We start from the raw sequence: 20,616 nt of genomic DNA on the forward strand, positions 1-20,616 counted from the left end.
TCTGCTGGAAATTCGAGCAGTCTATCTAGCCCTGTCAGCTTGGTCAGACAGGTTGAAGGGTCTTCCGGTCAGGATTCAATCAGACAATGTCACTGCCGTGGCATACATAAATCACCAGGGGGGCACAAGAAGTCGTGCAGCCCAAAGAGAGGTGAATCGAATCCTGACCTGGGCAGAGAAATATGTCCCATGCATATCTGCAGTGTTCATTCCGGGAATAGACAATTGGCGAGCAGACTACCTAAGCCGCCAACAGGTGCTTCCAGGGGAATGGACTCTTCACCCCGACATCTTCCAGAGCATTTGTCAGAGGTGGGGAACACCAGATGTCGATCTCTTTGCATCGAGGTTCAATGCAAGGGTGGGCAACTTTCTGTCCCGGACAAGGGATCCACTTGCTTACGGCACGGATGCACTGGTGTTCCCATGGGATCAGTTCTCCCTAATGTATGCGTTTCCTCCGCTGCAATTATTACCCCGTCTTCTTCGCAGGGTAAAGTCGGAAGGAAGACCAGTGATTCTGGTGGCTCCAACGTGGCCCAGAAGGGCCTGGTTCGCGGACATTGTAAGGATGTCCGTGGGGCAACCGTGGTCCCTGCCGCTTCGGCCAGACCTATTGTCCCAGGGGCCAATATTCCATCCTTCCTTACAGTCTCTCAATTTGACGGTCTGGCTATTGAGTCCCATATCTTAAAGAAAAGGGGTCTCTCTAATGCGGTGGCATCTACTTTGATTAATGCCAGAAAACCGGCATCCAGACTTATCTATTACCGAGTTTGGAAATCTTATGTGGCCTGGTGCGAGACCAGGGGTTGGCATCCCCGGAGGTATCTCATTGGCAGAATTCTGGAGTTTCTGCAGTTAGGGGCGGACATGAAGTTGGCCCTAAGCACCATTAAGGGCCAGATCTCGGCCTTATCGATTTTTTTCCAAAGGCCACTAGCTACACATTCCCTGATCAAAACCTTTTTGCAAGGTGTGATCCGGCTTAGTCCACCAGTCAAGATTCCCTTGTGTCCATGGGATCTGAATCTGGTCCTTTCTGTCTTACAGAAACAACCATTTGAGCCCTTGGCTCATATTCCTTTGGTCCTTCTGACCAGGAAGGTGATATTTTTGGTAGCCATAACCTCCGCCAGGAGGGTTTCGGAGTTGGCGGCCTTGTCTTGTAAGGAACCGTACCTTATATTCCATAAGGATAGAGTGGTCCTACGGCCCCACCCGGCTTTCCTACCTAAAGTTGTTTCAAGATTTCATTTGAATCAGGATCTTGTTCTCCCGTCTTTTTTCTCAGAGCCTAGTTCTGCAAGGGAGAAGTCTTTACATACGCTAGACGTATTAAGAGCAGTTAAGATCTATCTTAAGGCTACTGCTCAGGTCCGGAAAACTGATACATTGTTTATCCTGCCAGAAGGTCCCAGATGTGGGCAGGCAGCGTCGAAGTCCACTATCTCCAAATGGATTCGGCAGGTCATTACTCAAGCCTATGGCTTGAGGGGAAAGGTTCCCCCGTTTAAGGTTAAAGCACATTCCACTAGAGCGGTGGGTACTTCCTGGGCAGTGCATCATCAAGCCTCCATGGCTCAAGTCTGCAAGGCTGCGACATGGTCGTCTGTCCATACTTTCACTAAGTTTTATCAATTGGACATAAGAAAGAATGAGGAGAGCGCCTTTGGGCGCAGTGTGCTGCAGGCTGCAGTTTGATTCCTCATGTCTGATGGCGCCCGGCTTATTTCTTGGGGTCTCCCTCCCCTCATAGCATTGCTTTAGGACGTCCCACATAGTAATTACTATGCTTCTCTGTGTCCCGTGATGTACGATAAAGAAAATAGGATTTTTATAACAGCTTACCTGTAAAATCCTTTTCTTTTGAAGTACATCACGGGACACAGAGCACCCGCCCCTCTTTTGGGGTATTTGGGACACTTATTGCTTGCTACAAAACTGAGGAACTCCCGGTATGGGAGGGGTTATATAGGGGAGGGAACTTCTTGCCTTAAGGGCGTGCCAGTGTCCACACCTGAAGGTACTCTCTATAACCCACATAGTAATTACTATGCTTCTCTGTGTCCCGTGATGTACTTCAAAAGAAAAGGATTTTACAGGTAAGCTGTTATAAAAATCCTATTTTTTTATAAAAAAAAATGGGGGGGTTTGCCATCCATGGCCCGGGGACCTCTGGGCCCTTTAATAAAATAAATAAATAAAACAATATATATAAACAAAAATAAAAAAAATAAACATTTATAAAAAAAAAGGGGGGGTTTGCCACATGGGGCCCTGGGGACCTCTGAGCCTTTTAATATATATATATATATATATATATATATATATATATATATATATATATATATATATATATATATATATATATATATATGTGTGTGTATATATATATATATATATATATATATATATATATATATATTTATTTATGTGTATATATATATATATATATGTTTAAAAAAAAATTATAAAAAAGAAAAAAAAGTTTTTTTTGTATTTTTGTTTTTAAAGGGGGTTGCCATCCGGGCCCCTGGGGACCTCCGGGCCCCTTACAGGTGTACTGCCTGTACCCCCCTGATGGCGGCCCTGCTCGTGATTGTTTAAAATTCCATATTTGTTAATTGAGAAATGGCAACTTAAATAGTAAATTCAGGCTCTCCCATCTTAAGGCTGGCTAAAAAATCGAAATGCCCCTTTTACACACACATCTGTGATCATTGTTCCGGTCCCAAGTCTTCTATCTTCTTCTGGGTACAGGAGGCAGGTTCCTCATTTGGGTGCCCATGATACTGCCTGTGTGATGTGGACATGTGGTTGTCCAGTGGTGTGGTTCTCTCAGGATCCAGAAAATTATTTTGTTAGCAAAATTGCACTGGACAGCACAGGTAAATTCCCAGATGTACATATTTACACACTCTAATACCACTTTAAAAGTACATCCTGAGTAATACATCTTTTTATGTTTTTTATTTTTACTTGAATTCATTTGGCTTGGCATTGTCAGCACAGTTTGGTGGTGACCCCTATCGGTACTGATATGCTCTGACAATCATCAGCCCAATCAGGCAATTATTATCGCAGGTCTTTGGGTTTATAAATCCTACAAGCTAATGTCTTCTTTTTTTTTTCTCTAGGAAATTGTACAGAAATGTGGCATTAGAAGTCCTGACGCTTTCAATATCCTCTTTATGGCCTGTGTAAAGGATGAACAGCTGGGGTTCCGTTTCTCTTTACAGGTACAGTGATCAAAGCTTTTTTCTATATTGGTGGAGTAATTGGAGTAATTGGGGAGTGACATAAACAATGTATAGTGTGGTGCGTATTGTAAAATAATGTTTATATTTTATTAAATATTATACAGTGGATAATAAGTCTACACACCCCTGTTAAAATGTTAGGTTTCTGTGATGTAAAAAAATGACACAAGAATAAATAATTTCAGAACTTTTGTCCACCTTAATGTGACCTAAAAACCTATACAAGTCAGTTGAAAAACAAACTGAAATCTTTTGGGAGGGGGGTTGGAGAAGTAAAACTAAAATAATAATATTGTGATGTATTTTGTTGAAGCACCTTTTTTATTTTATTAATCTCTAATTTTCCAGAATAGATTACTGTAGTTAAAACATTAAAGTGGCTCAAAAGCCTGAAGGTTTTTCACCCTAATGCATTCGGGTAAAAAAAAATTCAGCCCCATCTCGATCCAGCAATGTGCACAATGACTCTCTAGGCCATGGGTCTTCAAACTACGGCCCTCCAGTTGTTCAGGAACTACAATTCCCATCATGCCTAGTCATGTCTGTGAATGTCAGAGTTTTGCAATGCCTCATGGGATGTGTAGTTCCGCAACAGCTGGAGGGCCGTAGTTTGAGGATCCCTGCTCTAGGCTCTCTCTCTCCTTATTGGCTCAGACAGCAGCAGGGGGAGCCATTGGCTCCTGCTGCTGTCAATCACAGCAAGTGAAGGGGTGGGGCTGAGCCCGCATATTAAAGTGGTTATAAACCCCATGAAATCTGAACAGAGCACATACAGTTGTGTAGTTGTTACATTTACATGACATTTTTCAGATGTGGGGATGTGTGAGCTACAAAGGCACAGGAAATTTGGTCAAAATTAATGGCAATTAGTGTTTGGCTAATGCCATATATTATCAATAAACTGTGTTTACTGTTTTTAAATAATAATGACAACAGAAACTACCTAAATGACCCTGATCAAAAGTTTACATACCCTGGTGATTTTGCACACAAATTGAAAAAAATGGGTTTGAATGGCTATTAAAGGTATTCATCCTCATGTGTGGTCTGTTTGCTTGTAATTAGTGTGTTTGTATAAAGGTCAAAGAGTTTATGGACTCCTTACAGACCCTTGCATCTTTCCTCCAATACTGCATTAACGTTTCTGGATTCTGAGTCATGGGGAAAGCAAAAGAATTGTCAAAAGGATCTGTGGGAAAAGGTAGTTGAACTGTATAAAACAGGAAAGGGATATAAAAAGATATCCAAGGAATTGAGAGTGCCAATCAGCAGTGTTGAAACTCTAATCAAGAAGTGGAAAATGAGGGGTTCTGTTGAAATGAAACCATGGTCAGGTAGACCAACTGAAATTTCAGCCACAACTGCCAGGAAAAAATTGTTCGGGATGCAAAGAAAAACCCACAAATAACTTCAGATGAAATACAGGACTCTCTGAAAACAGTTTCTGTGGCTGTTTCAGGATGCACAATAAGGAGGCACTTAAAGAAAGATGGGCTGCATGGTCGAGTCGCTAGAAGAAAGCCATTACTACGCAAATGCCACAAAGTATCCAGCTTAAAATATACCTAACAGCAACAGAGACAAACCTTCTGTCACAAAGTCATTTGGAGTGATGAGACCAAAACGGAGCTTTTTGGCCATAACCATAAACGCTAAATTTGGAGAGGAGTCAACAAGACCTATGATGAAAGGTACACCATTCCTACTGTGAAACACAGAGGTGGATCGCTGATGTTTTGGGGATGTGTGAGCTACAAAAGGAACCGGAAATTTGGTCAAAATTGATGGCAAAAGGAATGCAGTATGTTATCAAAAAATGCTGGAGGGACATTTGCATACATCAACCAGGAAGCTGCGCATGGGACGAACTTGGACATTCCACCATGACAATGATCCAAAACACAAGACCAAGTCGACCTGTCATTGGCTACAGCAGAATAAAGTGAAGGTTCTGGAGTAGCCATCTCAGTCTCCTGACCTCAAAATCATTGAGCCACTCTGGGGAGATCTCAAACGTGCAGTTTATGCAAGACAACCCAATAATTTACAGAAACTGGAGGCTTTTTGCGAAGAGGAATGGGCAGCTTTACCATCTGAGAAGATAAAGAGCCTCATCCACAAATACCACATGTAGCAAGGTCGACTTGGTCTTGTGTTTTGATCATTTTTTGATAACATACTGCATTCCTTTTGCCATAAATTTTGACCAAATTTCCTGTGCCTTTTGTAGCTCACACATCCCCCCAAAACATCAGCGACCCATCTCCTTAAAGCGGAGCTCCACCCTAAAGTGAAAACTCCTGCTCGTCGGAACCCTCCCCCCCTCCGGTGTCACATTTGACACCTTTCAGGGGGAGGGGGTGCAGATACCTGTCTAAAGACAGGTATTTGCACCCACTTCCGGCCACACAGTCTGCAGGTAGACTGCGGGCAGGACGTCAGATCACGTTGTGTTCTGGCAAACACACGGCTCCCAGAACACAGCGGGGACCAGTGAGCACGGCTTAGCGTGACTCGCGCATGCACCGTAGGGAACTGGGCAGTGAAGCCGCAATGCTTCACTTCCTGGTTCTCTCACTGAGGATGGCGGTGGGGGCAGCAGAGTGACGAGCGATCGCTTGTTCTCTGCTGCCGACGGAGCTGGACTCCAGGACAGGTAAGTGTCCTAATAATAAAAGTCAGCAGCTGCAGTATTTGTAGTTGCTGGCTTTTAATATTTGTTTTTCGGCGGAGATCCGCTTTAACACTAGGAGAGATGACCAACCACTGACCTTTACCTAATTGGTCTGTTTTTGATCTATTTATAAAAATTCTAATTGAGTTAACTTCAAAAACAATGTGATCTCTATGTAAACTGGACAAACTACCTTTGTCGGGAGGAATAAGTTCCGAGATTTTTAATGACCCAAAAAAACGATAACACAAAAGCAAATCTGAACAACAACTCTTCAAATGCAGAAAAGCAGATGGAACCTGTAATCCTACATATTTTTTCTAACATTTTCATAGATATAGGTCTCCTGCCATCTAGCATATACTTATCTTTCTTATAACCCTTTAATGCCTACCTAACAGAAAAATAACTGTTGCAAGCAGGCATATGTCTAAGACAACAAAAGAAAGAAATGCCAGCTTACAGCTTGACTATATGGCTAGGTGAAAACTTTTTTAGCATTACAGATTCTAAAAAGAATAAAATACGATTCTCAGCTGGAAACATGTCCAAAAATGTGTTACTTAAACAAAATTTCTCCCATTTCTCCTAAGCTCTTGAATATTCTTTCCAAGTTTGTGTAGCTACTGAAGTCTTAATTGCTTGGAAAACCAGATTCAAATCAGATCCCATAGATCAGGGATAAGCAATTAGCGGACCTCCAGATGTTGCCAAACTACAAGTCCCATGAGGCATAGCGAGACTCTGACAGCATCAAGCATGACACCTAGAGGCAGAGGCATGATGGGACTTGTAGTTTGGCAACAGCTGGAGGTCCGCTAATTGCTTATCCCTGCCATAGATGGTACTGGGCAAGGATGACTATCCAAATCTGCATTGGGAAGCAGTTGACGGAAACGACTCCTCTGAAAGCGAGAGAGTGAATCTGGTGTAAACCTCACCTTAATCCATATGTTCCATTTTAGACATAAAAAGACTAAGTGACGCAATCATTTAATAGCTCGTAAAGACTTAGGCCTAGTACACACGAGAGGATTTATCCGCGGAAACGGTCCGGGGGACCGTTTCCGCGGATAAATCCTCTGACGGATTTTGATCTCATGGTTGCACTAACCATGAGATCAAAATCCCTGCGGAATTCCGTCCGCGGTGACGTGTCGCGCCGTCACCGCGATGATGACGCGGCGACGTGCGCGACGCTGTCATATAAGGAATTCCACGCATTCGTCGAATCATTACGACGCATGCGGGGGATGGATTCGGACGGATTGATCCGGTGAGTCTGTACAGACCAGCGGATCAATCCGTTGGACTGGATTCCAGCAGATCGATTTCTTAGCATGTCAAGAAATTTTGATCCGCTGGAAATCCATCCCCGGGGACAAAAATCCGCGGAAACAGATCCGCTGGATCATACACACCAGGGGATCTATCCGCTGGAGCCGGTCCGCGGATCAATTCCAGCGGATCGATCCTCTCGTGTGTACGGGGCCTTAGATGAAACAGTTGATTGCAAAAAGTACACCCTTATTATCTGTTTTTACATTGATGTGCTTCACAAAAAAATTACCCCAAATTTTCAACTGCAGCTACCACTGGAAAAAAGTTCCAGCAGAATTATATTTTTTGTCAACTCCCTGGAAATCCAAGCATCCTGCCAAGTGCCGCAACACCAGTGATCTTTCCAGATTGCTGCAAAGCCTTTAGATACAGCAGCATCTTTAAAAAGATAAATCTGCTGCAAATATAAACTTATCCTGAAACAGGGAATGACCATTATATTCCTCTAAAAAATTTGCCCTCCTCCTTAAGTGATTCAGTTAACCGAATGTGAGAGAATGGTAATTTTAAACCTGCAGTAGCAAGGTATATACGTCTAGAAAATATACAGCCTACTGGCATCACACTAGATGTAAATGCTAACAAACCCAGCAATGATGGCATCTCTCTCAAAATTACTTTCTTTCTGCGGAAAAAGACATAAATCAAATGTTTTAATCTGACTTTTTTCTGAGCCGGTAACCTAAATTCAAGTAAAGATCTATATATATAAAACTCAACGTGTGTATGTATGTTCCAGCATCACGTCCAAACGGCTAAAGATATTAACATGAAACTTGGCACACATGTTACTTATATGTCAGCAACAAACATAGGATAGGTGGTTTAACCCTTACCCACCCCCATATGCCATGGTCGGGGTTTTTGTTTAAAGTCCCATTCAACTCTATGGGAAATACATGTTACTTCATAACTTCCAAACGACTGTAGATATTTCGATAACACTTGGTCACATGTTACTTATATGTCCACTTAAACTATAGGATAGTTAATTTATACCTTAACTACCCCCATTTGTGAGGGTCGGGGTTTTTGTTTAAAGTCCCATGCAAATCAATGGGAAATGTATGTTCCCACATAACTTCTGTACGCCTGGAGATATTTCAATAATACCTGGTACACATATTACTTATATGCCAAATAAAAATATATGACAGTTAAATTAACCCTTACCTACACCCTTATATAAAAGATGGGTATATTTATATTTAGGGTTGTCCCGATACCGATACTAGTATCGGTATCGGGACAGATACCGAGTATTTGCGGGAGTACTCGTACTCGCGCAAATACTCCCGATGCCAGAATAGAATACTTTTTTTTTTTTTTCGAGTGCGGGTGGAGAGGGGGTGGAGAGGGGGTGGAGTGCAGGCGGAGAGGGGGCGGAGAAGTCCTCGTATGGGGGAGAGGAGAGCTGCTGCCGCCTTAGACAAAGCCGAGTCAATCCCCCTCCCCTCCCCCCGCCGCTGCCGACATCTACTGTAGTTACTATGCGCGGGGGGGAACACAACAGCTGACATTTGCATTTAAATAGCTGGGTGTTCCCCTGCCGCGCCGTCATGTATAGCCCCTCCCCCTTGCCCGGGCACTTTGATACGACGGGTGAGCTGTCTATCAAATTTCTCGGCAAGGGGGAGGGGCTATACATGACGGCGGGGGAACACCCAGCTATTCAAATGCAAATGTCAGCTGTTGTGTTCCCCTAGCTGGAAGTAGTGAGAGAAGAGGAGAGCCTGGGCTGGATTGTCTGTGGATGGTTGGGGATCGGGGGTTCTGCTGCTGCTGCATACATTGTGCACCTATGTTACCCTAATACTACCAGGAGGAGGAATGGGTCACATTGCGGGATCACTGCTGCTGCTATCACTGACTGTCCTCCACACACAAGGTATGGCTAAGGAGCCTGGACTCAAGAGCTAGCAATCTGATGCTGGGTGACTGTTGTGCTGATGTTGTAACATGTCTGTGGGACATGAACCTTGAGCTGAGGAGGAGGATGAGCAACATTGTAGAAGTTTGATGGAAGATTTGGAAACATTTTCTAGTTGTTTGTAAATAAGTTATAAAGTGGCAACATCTCATCCAGCACAGTGTGAGATGGGGAGAGGGGGCACACTGCGACCTGGAGAAAAGGGCCACACTGCGACCTGGAGAAAGGGGCCACACTGCGACCGGGAGAAAGGGGCCACACTGCGACCGGGAGAAAGGGGCCACACTGCGACCGGGAGAAAGGGGCCACACTGCGACCTGGAGAGAGGGGCCACACTGCGACCTGGAGAGAGGGGCCACACTGCGACCTGGAGAGAGGGGCCACACTGCGACCTGGAGAGAGGGGCCACACTGCGACCTGGAGAGAGGGGGCACACTGCGACCTGGAGAGAGGGGGCACACTGCGACCTGGAGAGAGGGGGCACACTGCGACCTGGAGAGAGGGGGCACACTGCGACCTGGGGAGAGGGGGCACACTGCGACCTGGAGAGAGGGGGCACACTGCGACCTGGAGAGAGGGGGCACACTGCGACCTGGAGAAAGGGGGCACACTGCGACCTGGAGAGAGGGGGCACACTGCGACCTGGAGAGAGGGGGCACACTGCGACCTGGAGAGAGGGGGCACACTGCGACCTGGAGAGAGGGGGCACACTGCGACCTGGAGAGAGGGGGCACACTGCGACCTGGAGAGAGGGGGCACACTGCGACCTGGAGAGAGGGGGCACACTGCGACCTGGAGAGAGGGGGCACACTGCGACCTGGAGAAAGGGGGCACACTGCCCCTTGCCGAGAAACTTTGATAGACAGGTCACCCGTCGTATCAAAGTGCCCGGGCAAGGGGGAGGGGCTATACATGACGGCACGGCAGGGGAACACCCAGCTATTCAAATGCAAATGTCAGCTGTGTTCCCCTAGTGCATAGTAACTAGATGTCGGCAGCGGCGGGGGGAGGGGATTGACTTGGCTTTGTCTTAGGGGACACAAGGCTGCATTAGGGACATGGCTGAATTTAGGGAGATGGATGAATTTAGGGACATGGCTGCATTAAGGGACATGGCTGAATTAAGGGACATAAGGAACATGGCTGAATTTAGGGACATGGCTGAATTTAGGGACATGGCTGGATTTAGGGACATGGCTGAATTTAGGGACACAAGGCTGCATTAGGGACAAGGCTGAATTTAGGGACAAGGCTGAATTTAGGGACATGGCTGAATTAAGGGACACAAGGCTGCATTAGGGACACAAGGCTGCATTAGGGACATGGCTGAATTTAGGGACATGGCTGAATTTAGGGACAAGGCTGCATTTGGGGACACAAGGCTGCATTTGGGGACACGTGGCTGCATTTAAAAAAAAGTATCGGTATTCGGTATCGGCGAGTACATGAAAAAAAGTATCGGTACTTGTACTCGGTCCTAAAAAAGTGGTATCGGGACAACCCTATTTATATTACTATGATTTTCCTCCCCAAAAGGTTAAGATAGGAAGACCGGGCAACGCCGGGTATTCAGCTAGTATATCTATAAGAATTCCCAAGAATTCAATAACTGTACATGAAAGAACAGTTTTTTCTGCAGCTAAGGGGATCCCAAAATACTCTGAAATTTCTGAAAAAGTAGTTAATTAATAAAAAATCATCAAGATAATGGACAATTCCATCCCAACCTGACTGCACTGATGGAACCCAATGGAGAAAAGAGAAAAATTAATCAAAATAAGAGCAAGAAAGTGCACACCCCATCGGGACACACTTATCGAAGAAATAAAAAACCCTCAAAGAAAAAACATAGCAAGTTAAAAGCCTCAGGCGCAATTGGCAAAAGCCTAAACTCTGAACGCTCCATGACCAACCGATATAATTTTTTCAAACGCATCTTCAAAAGAAGCATACGATGCAGAACATAATGAATCGTCCATTTCATCATTTAATGATTTCCCAAAGGGAAATGATAAATGATGAATTAGTCTGGAAGTATTCGGTTCTTTCTTGGGGACTAATCCTAATGGAGATATCCTGAAGTTTTTAAAAGGAGAAGATGTAAAAGGACCCACAATCCTACCTTCAGACAATTAACTCTGTAATTTCTTCCAAACTATATCTGGGGCCTTGTGAACAGATTTAAAGTTTTTTACTAATGAACAACCTTCACCTTGAAAAGAAGGCAAAGGAAGCCCAGAACTAAACCCTTGCATCAAAAACTTAGCTTTCTCCTTGTTTGGGTATTTGCCCAACCACTGGAGCATATTTCTCAGGTTCACTGGCGTGTGAGCTTTTGTTAACGTGATCTCTGTGCGATTGTAAGGCTATGTTCCTTTTATAGCATTTAACAACTGGATGCGACCCTGTACAAAAAGAACACTCTCATGTTTGTATCGGCAAGAGGTGTTCCATTTGCACTGCAATTATAAACCACCACATAATTCAGCCAAAACACTTGAAAAAATACAGTATCCCTGTAACCAGTTGAAAAAAGATCTAGGAATAAACTTACAATTATCCAGTTTTTCATCAGATTCTTTAACTGGTGGAAGCAGTGACATAATGTCAATAAAATCTCCCTTCCAGATCTTTTCTTTTAATGTGATCGGCAAATGAAAACCTAATGGAGAAATTTCACACAGCATGACTTATTTAAGCAATGTCTCTCTGTATTTTTATTACCTGCTGTATTGACTGAATGAAAACCTTGTTACCTCAGAAATACCAGTATTAATAACAGAAGTACAAGCATCTGAATGTGGTAAAGAATTATCCACAATATTAGCAGGACTAGGTACAGTATGAACAGGTGGAAGATAATTCTTTGCAAAGACTTGTACTAAAGTAGTTAAAGAACCAATCAATTCCGTTAACACATTAGCATTAGCTCACTCACTTGAAATTACAGGAGTATAATTGCCTTCAGCAGCCTGTGAAACCATAGGCAACACAGCGCTACTTTCCTGACTAGCAGGTAGCTGAACTCTATTGCCTCCGGTGGCAGCCGCTAAATACAGCAGCTCTGTTGTTTCCTCTGAATTGGCGTTCCCTGGTTGACTGGCAACCGCCACTGGTGAAGACTGCCGAAAGACCCGCCCCTCTGGTAAGCGCGGCCTTGACCTCCTGTTCGTGCTGCTTGTAAGTGGAGGGGAGAAGCTTCTGCACTTCTTCCATCCCCGTATCCAGTGCCGCTTGTTGTCCAGCCTCCGAACTTGCATCACGCCGGGCGCTCCTCCTCACAGCTTACGAACTCCCAGCTGGGCTCCTTTGGACCTCCCCTTGACGTGAAGCCATCATCACTCTTCTCTCCAGCAGCCGGCTCCTCACGCTCATCTGCGGGGGGCTCTGGCGACGAACTCGCAGGTACTTCTTCCACTCGCTCTGCTTCTTCAGCTGAGGGTCCGGCTTCTTCTGCCTCTCCTGGCGCCAGGCATCTCTGAAGCCAGTCGTCTCCCCCGCCGCTCTCTGCTCTCTTCAAAATCTTCCTGAGGAGAGTCTTCATGGTCAAGCCTTAAAGCGGAGGTCCGCCTAAAAAATAAATATTAAAAGCCAGCAGCTACAAATACAGCAGCTGCTGACTTTTTGTAAATGGACACTAAATGGAGCATTCCCCAGGTCTTGTTATGACTTTTAATAAATGGACACTTACCTGTCCAGGGTGTCGGCAGCCAAAGCCAAGCAATCGCTCGGCTCTCGGCTGTCCCCCCCGCTATCCTCAGTGAGGGAATCAGGAAGTAAGGCGTTGCGGCTTCACTTCCTGGTTCCCTACTGCACATGCGCGCGTCGCGCTGCGTGTCTTCACTGGTCCCGCTGTCTTCTGGGACCAGTGTGTTTCCCAGAAGACAGCGGGGGGGGGGACAGGAAGGGGCGTGACTCCCGCGGGAGTCTATGACGGGAAGAGGCTGCAAATACCTGTATTATACAGGTATCTGCACCCACCCCCCCCTGAAAGGTGCCAAATTGTGACACCGGAGGGGGGGGGGGAGGGTTCCGAAAAGCGGAGGTTCACTTTTTGTGTGAACCTCCACTTTAAAGAGAATGTATTATAGCTGAAAAACTCTGTAAAAAAACTTTATATAGGGGACCGAGGATTTCTAGAAACTTACAGAGCTTTTTATTGGTTAATATAACTTTCCTCATAAATCTTTAAAGTGACAATAACCATAAAAACCTATGACCTCACAACTATTGTGAAATTTTGAGCTGGAAGGAGATGGGGCTGCAGCAAGCCTAGGAAGGTGGGCCCAAATAGCTGTTCCCTCCTTTTACATTCTGCCAGGGTATGTAAACTTATGAACACAACTGTATATTTGTAGTATTTACTTTTCTCTCTCCAAAGCTCTAAGTGTGCATTTTCTCTGGTGCTTCATTCCTCTGTTATCAGCATTAGTCATTTTTTCAGACACATGAGATAAATTTGTGATGGGGGAGGAGAGCTCGGCACACAGCTTGTCTATTCAGAACAACATAGCTCTGTTCCTTTTCCTCCAATCAGCTCTCACACACTGTAACTGCAGCCCCCTGTCCCCTCCTCTGTGATACTGACAGATGCAGAAGAATTTCATCACAATTCTTCAGTTTTAGTAGAAAAGAGAAGACTGCCGATAAACAAGTAAACTTATGTAGGGAGATGTGTTTAATCTCTGTGTATCACCTGAGCCAGTAACTTCACTGGGTATATGTGAGGGTTTACAACCACAAGAGAAACTGCAGTCTGCTCACATTATTTTTTAATGAAAACATCTTTGCCATTCTGAAGCTTCCCTCCAACCACTTTGCATATTATTTTATATGTACTGTGATTCTGTACTTGCCAAATATGCTGCAGAATTCTCCCTTCACTGAGTCTGGCTGCAACCATTTTAACTGTGAGCAGCTGAAGCTGCTGCCTGTTCACTTCATGGATTTACACAGACACACAGAGGCACATCTCTCAGCTCTGCAGCTCCCATTAGCCCTATAATGACTCATCTACTGCTCCCTTCCTGGCAAACTCACAAGAGTGAGAGAGAGAGAGCTGTGCATTATGTCATAAGTCTAGGCTTTTTACCACACAAGAAAGAGGAAGTGGGCTGTATAAGGTATTTACTGGCAGAAAAAAAATTGTTTTACTATCCAAAGTAAAATCAACAAGGGCAGAAGATTTAGTAGATGGAAAGATAAAAAAATAACTGAAGTTCCGCTTTAATTGGTTTGTGTGAAACTTGTTATAGTGTCTACAAACTATGGTATAAATCTTTCGAAAATTCATCAGTCCTGATGTACATATAGTTTCATTTCTTGAGGCCCTTAAAACCCAAGGACAGTACCAATACCCCCCAAATGATCCCTTTATGGAATGCAGACAGTCCTAGGTATTTAGCAAAAAGCATGGTGAGTTTATTTATTTTTTAAGTTGTAATTGTTTGTCACACATACAAATTTTTGGGAAAATTAACAAATTACCCACTCAAGCCCCGGAAGGTTACATTATGAACAGGCCATTTTTTGCGATACGGCACTGCACCGCTTTATGTGACAATTGCACGTCGTGCGATGCTGTGCCCAAATAAAATTGATGTCCTTTTTTTTCCCCCCACAAATAGAGCTTTCCGCACTATAAACAAAAAAGACCGATTTTTTTTTTTAAAAAACGTTATTTTTTACTTTCTGCTATAATACATATCCAAAAAAAGTAAACCATTTTAGGCCTATATGTATTCTGCTACATATTTTTGGTAAGAAATCCCAATAAGCGTATATTGATATTGGTTTGCAGAAAAGTTATAGCGTCTACAAACTACGGGATAGATTTGGGGATTTAATTTATTTTTTTACTGATAATAGCGTAGATCTGCGATTTTTAGCAGAACTGCGACATTGTGGCGGACAAATCTGACACTAAGTGACACTTTTTGGGGACCAGTCACACCAATACAGTGATCAATGCAAAAAAATGCACTGATCCCTGTATAAATGACATTTGCAGGGAAGGGATTAACACTAGGGGGCAATCAAAGGGTTAAGTGTGCTCCCTGGGAGGTGTTTCTAACTGTGGTGGGAGTGTATTCATTGGAGGAAAAGATTGTGATTCTGCTTAGCTGAAACACAATCTTTAATTTTTCCTCCCTGACAGATCAGCAGTGTGCTTTGTTTACATCGGCATACCAGTGATCCGTCTCTCCTGTGAACGATCGGTGGGTCACGGCAGCCATCGTGGCCACCGGACTCGCTGATTGGCTCCCACTGTGTCCAATCACGGCAGGAGCAGCACGCACCCCCTAAACTGCGTGCACAAAACACAATAACATTATTTTTTATTTTTCTTTACCCATTGTCACCAGTGCAGTATAGCATCGTCCTATGACTGGTGTGGTGGTGATCAGGGAAACTGACCGGTGACCGTATGTTAACCACTTAACCAGTTGTACTGCGGCAGCATGGCTCAGCTGGGCGAAATGTCAATATGTTGCATCGCTTCGCCCTGTGGCCACTAGGGGCGCGCACCGCTGGGCACCCGCGATCGCTCGTGCCACAGCGAGAACTGGGATCTGTGTGTGTAAACACACAGATCCTTGTTCTCTTAGGGAAGAAATTACTGATTGTCTGTTCATACTTTGTATGAACAGCGATCTGTTATTTCCCCTAGTAAGTCCCTTCCCCCTTTCAGTTAGAACATGCAGAGGGAACACAGTTAACCCCTTGATCGCCCCCTAGTGTTGACTTATTCCCTGCCAGTGAAATTTTTACAGTAATTAGTGCATTTTTATAGCACTAATCGCTGTAAAATTGTCAGGGGTCCTAAAAATGGGTCAAAAGTGTCCGATCTGTCCGCCATAATTTTGCAGTCCTGATAAAACTCGCAGATCGCCGCCATTACTAGTATAAAAAAATGATAAAAATGCCATAATTCTATCCCCTATTTTGTGAATGCTATAACTTTTGCGCAAACCAATCAATATACGCTTATTGTGATTTTATTTTTTACCAAAAATATGTAGAAGAATACATATCGGCCTAAAAATTGTTGCTGTTCTTTTGTTTATAGCGCAAAAAAATAAAAACTGTAGAGGTGATCAAATACCACCAAAAGCCGTGGCTTGATTTTCCCAGCTTAGGTCCTTTGCAACTAGTCAATTATAGACTTTTGCAAATGTAAGGCTTCTTTCACACTATGGATTGTATGTCCGTTTTATAATATCCGTATTACACCTATTAACGGACGTTTATTAACGGATTTAATAACGGATACATAAGGATAAATATTTTACCATTCTTCCTTTATTGAAAACGGATAATGTTTATCCGTATACATCCGTTATATCATTCCTTTCTAACGTCCGTTAATAAAAACCATTTCACCCTTTCTTGAAGTCCAGCTCCAGAAGTCTTTACTGAGCATGCTCAGTAAAATTAACGTCCGTTAACATAACGGACATTTACGGAGACATTTACTAACGTCCGTGCGCCATAGACTTCAATGTTAAAATATAACGGACGTTAATATATCCGTTACTTGCAACGGACAAAAAATGAACAAAAAATAGTGCAAGACCCGTCACATATTCCGTTATAACTAACGTCCGTACGTTATAACGGACTATTACGGATCTTTACGGAACATAAAAAAATCCCATAGACTTTAATGATATTTTATAAAGGACGTATAACTTCAGTTTTTTAACATTATCTGACGGATTTTAATACGGATTATTAAAACGGATTTATTTTGTAGTGTGAAAAGGGCCTAAGATAATGACTTCTTATAATGTGCAGGTGTGGATCGTGGAAAGGTGTCCAAAGGATAGCGGTTTCTAAGGCTCGATTCACACCTATGCATGTTGCTTTTGAGCGTTTTTGCGTTGCTTGCTGCGTTTTTTGACTTGCGTTTTTACCGCGATTTGCGTTTTGCGTAGCCAATGTGTTCTTAGCTGTCATTAATGGGTTAACATTCATGAACAGCTTGCTTATGGTTGTGATTTGTGCTTGGCTACAGCTAAGCCAAGTACCATGTGATTGCTGTGGGCCAATCCCAGATCACAACCGTGAATGGAAATCCATTCATGACCGCTCGTTTACATTGTTATCATGTAATCGCTATGATTGGTCATGATAGCGATCATATGATGCCCTGACCGCTCATAGCGATGGACACAGCAGTCACCCAGGCGGTACACTAGTGCCCATGTGCAGCTCCCAACGTACAGGTGCAAGATTGCGTGTACATGCCACCCACCTACAGTAAAATTATTGTGGGCAGGTTGGCAATTGGTTAAATAGAAGTGCCTGTAAATATGCATTCAACACATGTTTTTGAGCTTTTAAGTGATCATCTTCTCTGTAACTGCTCTCTTCCCCTTGCCCAGCCCAATGAACAAATGCCTGAAGTTTGATACATGTACAAAATGTTTGCACAAAACTTGTAAAATGCTTTAGGCTGGGTTCACATTATTGCGCGTTGGATGCGTGTTTTGCCTGTTTACCCCATTCGGACCAGACCATATTTTCACATTCCAGCTATGAGTCTATATCCTTGCAATTACTTATAATACAGAATTGATACATATATTGTTTTTTGGGGGATAAACAGGACTTTCTTGTGATCCTAACGTCCTCTGAATTTTTTTACATTTATTTGCATTTTAAAGGAATAAAAATGCCACCAATTTCCCGTAAAAATTAAAGGTGTTGTAAAGGATTTTTTTTTCCCTAAATAGCTTCCTTTACCTTAGTGCAGTCCTCCTTCGATTTTGCTTTTAAATGTCCTTATTTCTTCTGAGAAATCCTCACTTCCTGTTCTTCTGTCTACACACAGCAATGTGGTGTGGAGAAAGCCTTTTGAGGGGGGAGGGGGCGAGCAGGCCATTTAGGACACTCTTTACTTTGCAGATAGAGAAAGGAGCTGTGTGTTAGTGGGCCCCCTCCCCCCTCAAGAGGCTTTCTCCACACCAGGGAGAAAGCCTTGCATTACCGTGTGTAGTTACAGACAGAAGTACAGGAAGTGAGGATTTCTCAGAAGAAATAAGAACATTTAAAAGCAAAATCGAAAGATGAGGTAAGTGAAGGAGGACTGCACTAAGGTAAAGGAAGCTATTTAGGGAAAAAATGTTTTCCTTTACAACCCCTTTAAACCCAGCAATGATTAAATAACACCAACAGAAAGCTCTATTTGTGTGACGAAAATGATTAAAAAAATGATTTGGGTACAGTGTTGCATGACAGCGCAATTGTCATTCAATTGTATTCAAAATGCGACAGCGATAGAAGCTGAAAAATGGCCTGGGCAGGAATGGGGGTGAAAGTGCCCTGTATTGAAGTGGTTAATCAGTACAGTTGTCGTTCCTAAATACACTACAACACATTATATCACTTCCACATTTTTTCATACAAGCATTTTTGTAACCTTAGTAAACTTAATTTCTTTATCGTACATCACGGGAACCAGAGCGGCATATTCATTACTATGTGGGTTATATGGAGTACCTTCAGGTGATGGACACTGGCAATCTCAAACAGGAAATGCCCCTCCCTATATAACCCCCTCCCATAGGAGGAGTACCTCAGTTTTTACGCCAGTGTCTTAGGTGTTGGTCATGGTTTAGCTCGCCTCCACATCCTTGGGATTAGGTGGGCTAACCGGTTCTGTCCAAAGGCCTCAGCGCTAAAGTGGTCAGTAACCGGACCCCAAACCAAAGGGGTATAGCCCATAATGCTTTTCTTTTTAGAGAGCTGGACCCTGGGCCCAGAACTTAGAAACCTTTGGGGGCCTAATGTTTCTGTTGCCAGAGTGCTATATGGGCCCAGGACAGTGGATCCTTCATAGGAACCCAGGGCCTGAAGGTCAATGCCCCACGGAGATGGGGGAAGATTGGGCCTCTTGCTTTGCAAAGTCCTGCGGCATGGAGCAGGTAAGTGAGGGGAAACTTGCGGAACTTGGTTCTTAGCAGGTTTTTCTGGGGGGTTCACAGGGGACATGCCTAAAGTTATGCGCTGCATCTGGCAAAGTAAGTCACATGTCTTAAAGATAGGATGGCTCTATGTGTATTCCCCATAAAAGGTGAACTCCCTGGTAGTATTGTAACATTGAGAAAGAAGCCTGTGTGTGTGTGTGTGTGTGTGTAAGAGAGCTGTGCTTACCTGCAAAGCCTCCAGGCGATTGCTGCCATGGTTTTTCCTCCTAGCCTGGAGACAGGATAAACTGCCTCCTCGTGTGGTCTCCTTCCCCCACACCCCCCCCCCCCCCCGCCGGCAGGCGCGCGCGCGTCCCCGTGATATGGGCGCAATTTCGCGCCGTTAGCTGAGGGGGGAAGGGCGGGCCAGCATGTTAAAGGAAGGGGCGGCCCTTCCATTTGTTCCCAGCTCAGTGTATGCTGGAAACTGAGAGAGGAAGAGACCAGAGCGGTAGCACGGGGCGCCGAGGACACACAGTGGCCGAAACAGATATTACAGTCTTCAATAAGACTGTCCTGGAGCCTAGAGTTAGGCTGTTCTTTTCTATCTCAGCAGTTTTTTGGCAATACTACTAAGGGGGACAGAATGTTTTTTCTCTCTTGGGTTTGAAAAAAAAAAAAAAAAAAAAAAATAACATTTAAAGGGAAAGAAGGCATTTTTTATCCCCCAAACGGGTTTTTGGGCAATAACTATTTATAGTTCCAAACACCAATAAGTTAGCGGGCGTACCTCGGTATTGTACCATGGCGTCTGGTTCAGAGGGTACAAGAGGTGGGGATTCCCCCAGAGAGTCTGAGGTCTCGGACAAAGTTATGCCGCTGCTTTCCCGAGAGGGAGCCTTGATGGGACCATCGGGATCTGGGGCTGGAGCTGGCACGGGTCAGTCCAACCCTAGGGTGGTCACGGACGAGGTACTGTCCACCTCCTTAAAGGAGATGGAAAAAAGAATGGAAAAGATGATAGCCAAGGCTATGCGGGGCAGAAAACGGAATAGATCTCCGTCGCCCGAGCGTGGACCCTCAGAGGAGGAGGTCCTTTCCGCAGGGGAATTGGACGACCTCTTGGACAAGGACCAAGCAGGTTCGGGGATCGAGGATCCGGATACAGGGGAGTCTGGGGCAGCCTCCCAAGGGGAGAGCTGGTGGGTTCAAGCCTTAACGGACTTGGTCCATAGTGCATTCAACTTGCCAGTACCAGATCTCCAAGTATCGACTGTTTCAGCTTTGGGCTCACTAAAGGTCCGCTCATATCGGATGGAATCCGTGCGGTCAGCAGCTGCCACACTCCAGAAGGACGACTTCATGGCATCCATAGACATAAAGGATGCCTACCTTCATGTTCCAATTTATCAGCCACATCAAAGATTTCTACGCTTTATGGTGGCTTCGCGTCATTTCCAATTCGTGGCGCTTCCCTTTGGGTTGGCTACGGCCCCC

At 44.3% G+C, this 20,616-nt stretch overlaps 1 protein-coding gene across 1 annotated transcript in view; it reads left to right on the plus strand.

The window, feature by feature from the left end:
* PTCD1 (pentatricopeptide repeat domain 1) overlaps positions 1–20,616 on the plus strand; it is a 61,710-nt gene that overhangs the window by 21,223 nt on the left and 19,871 nt on the right. The window contains exon 5 of the mRNA XM_040357067.1: positions 3,141–3,242. Coding sequence (XP_040213001.1) covers positions 3,141–3,242 — 102 coding nt within the window. The remainder of the gene's footprint in view (positions 1–3,140; positions 3,243–20,616) is intronic.

Source organism: Rana temporaria, chromosome 6 (genome assembly GCF_905171775.1).
Source record: "Rana temporaria chromosome 6, aRanTem1.1, whole genome shotgun sequence".
NCBI lineage: Eukaryota > Metazoa > Chordata > Amphibia > Anura > Ranidae > Rana > Rana temporaria.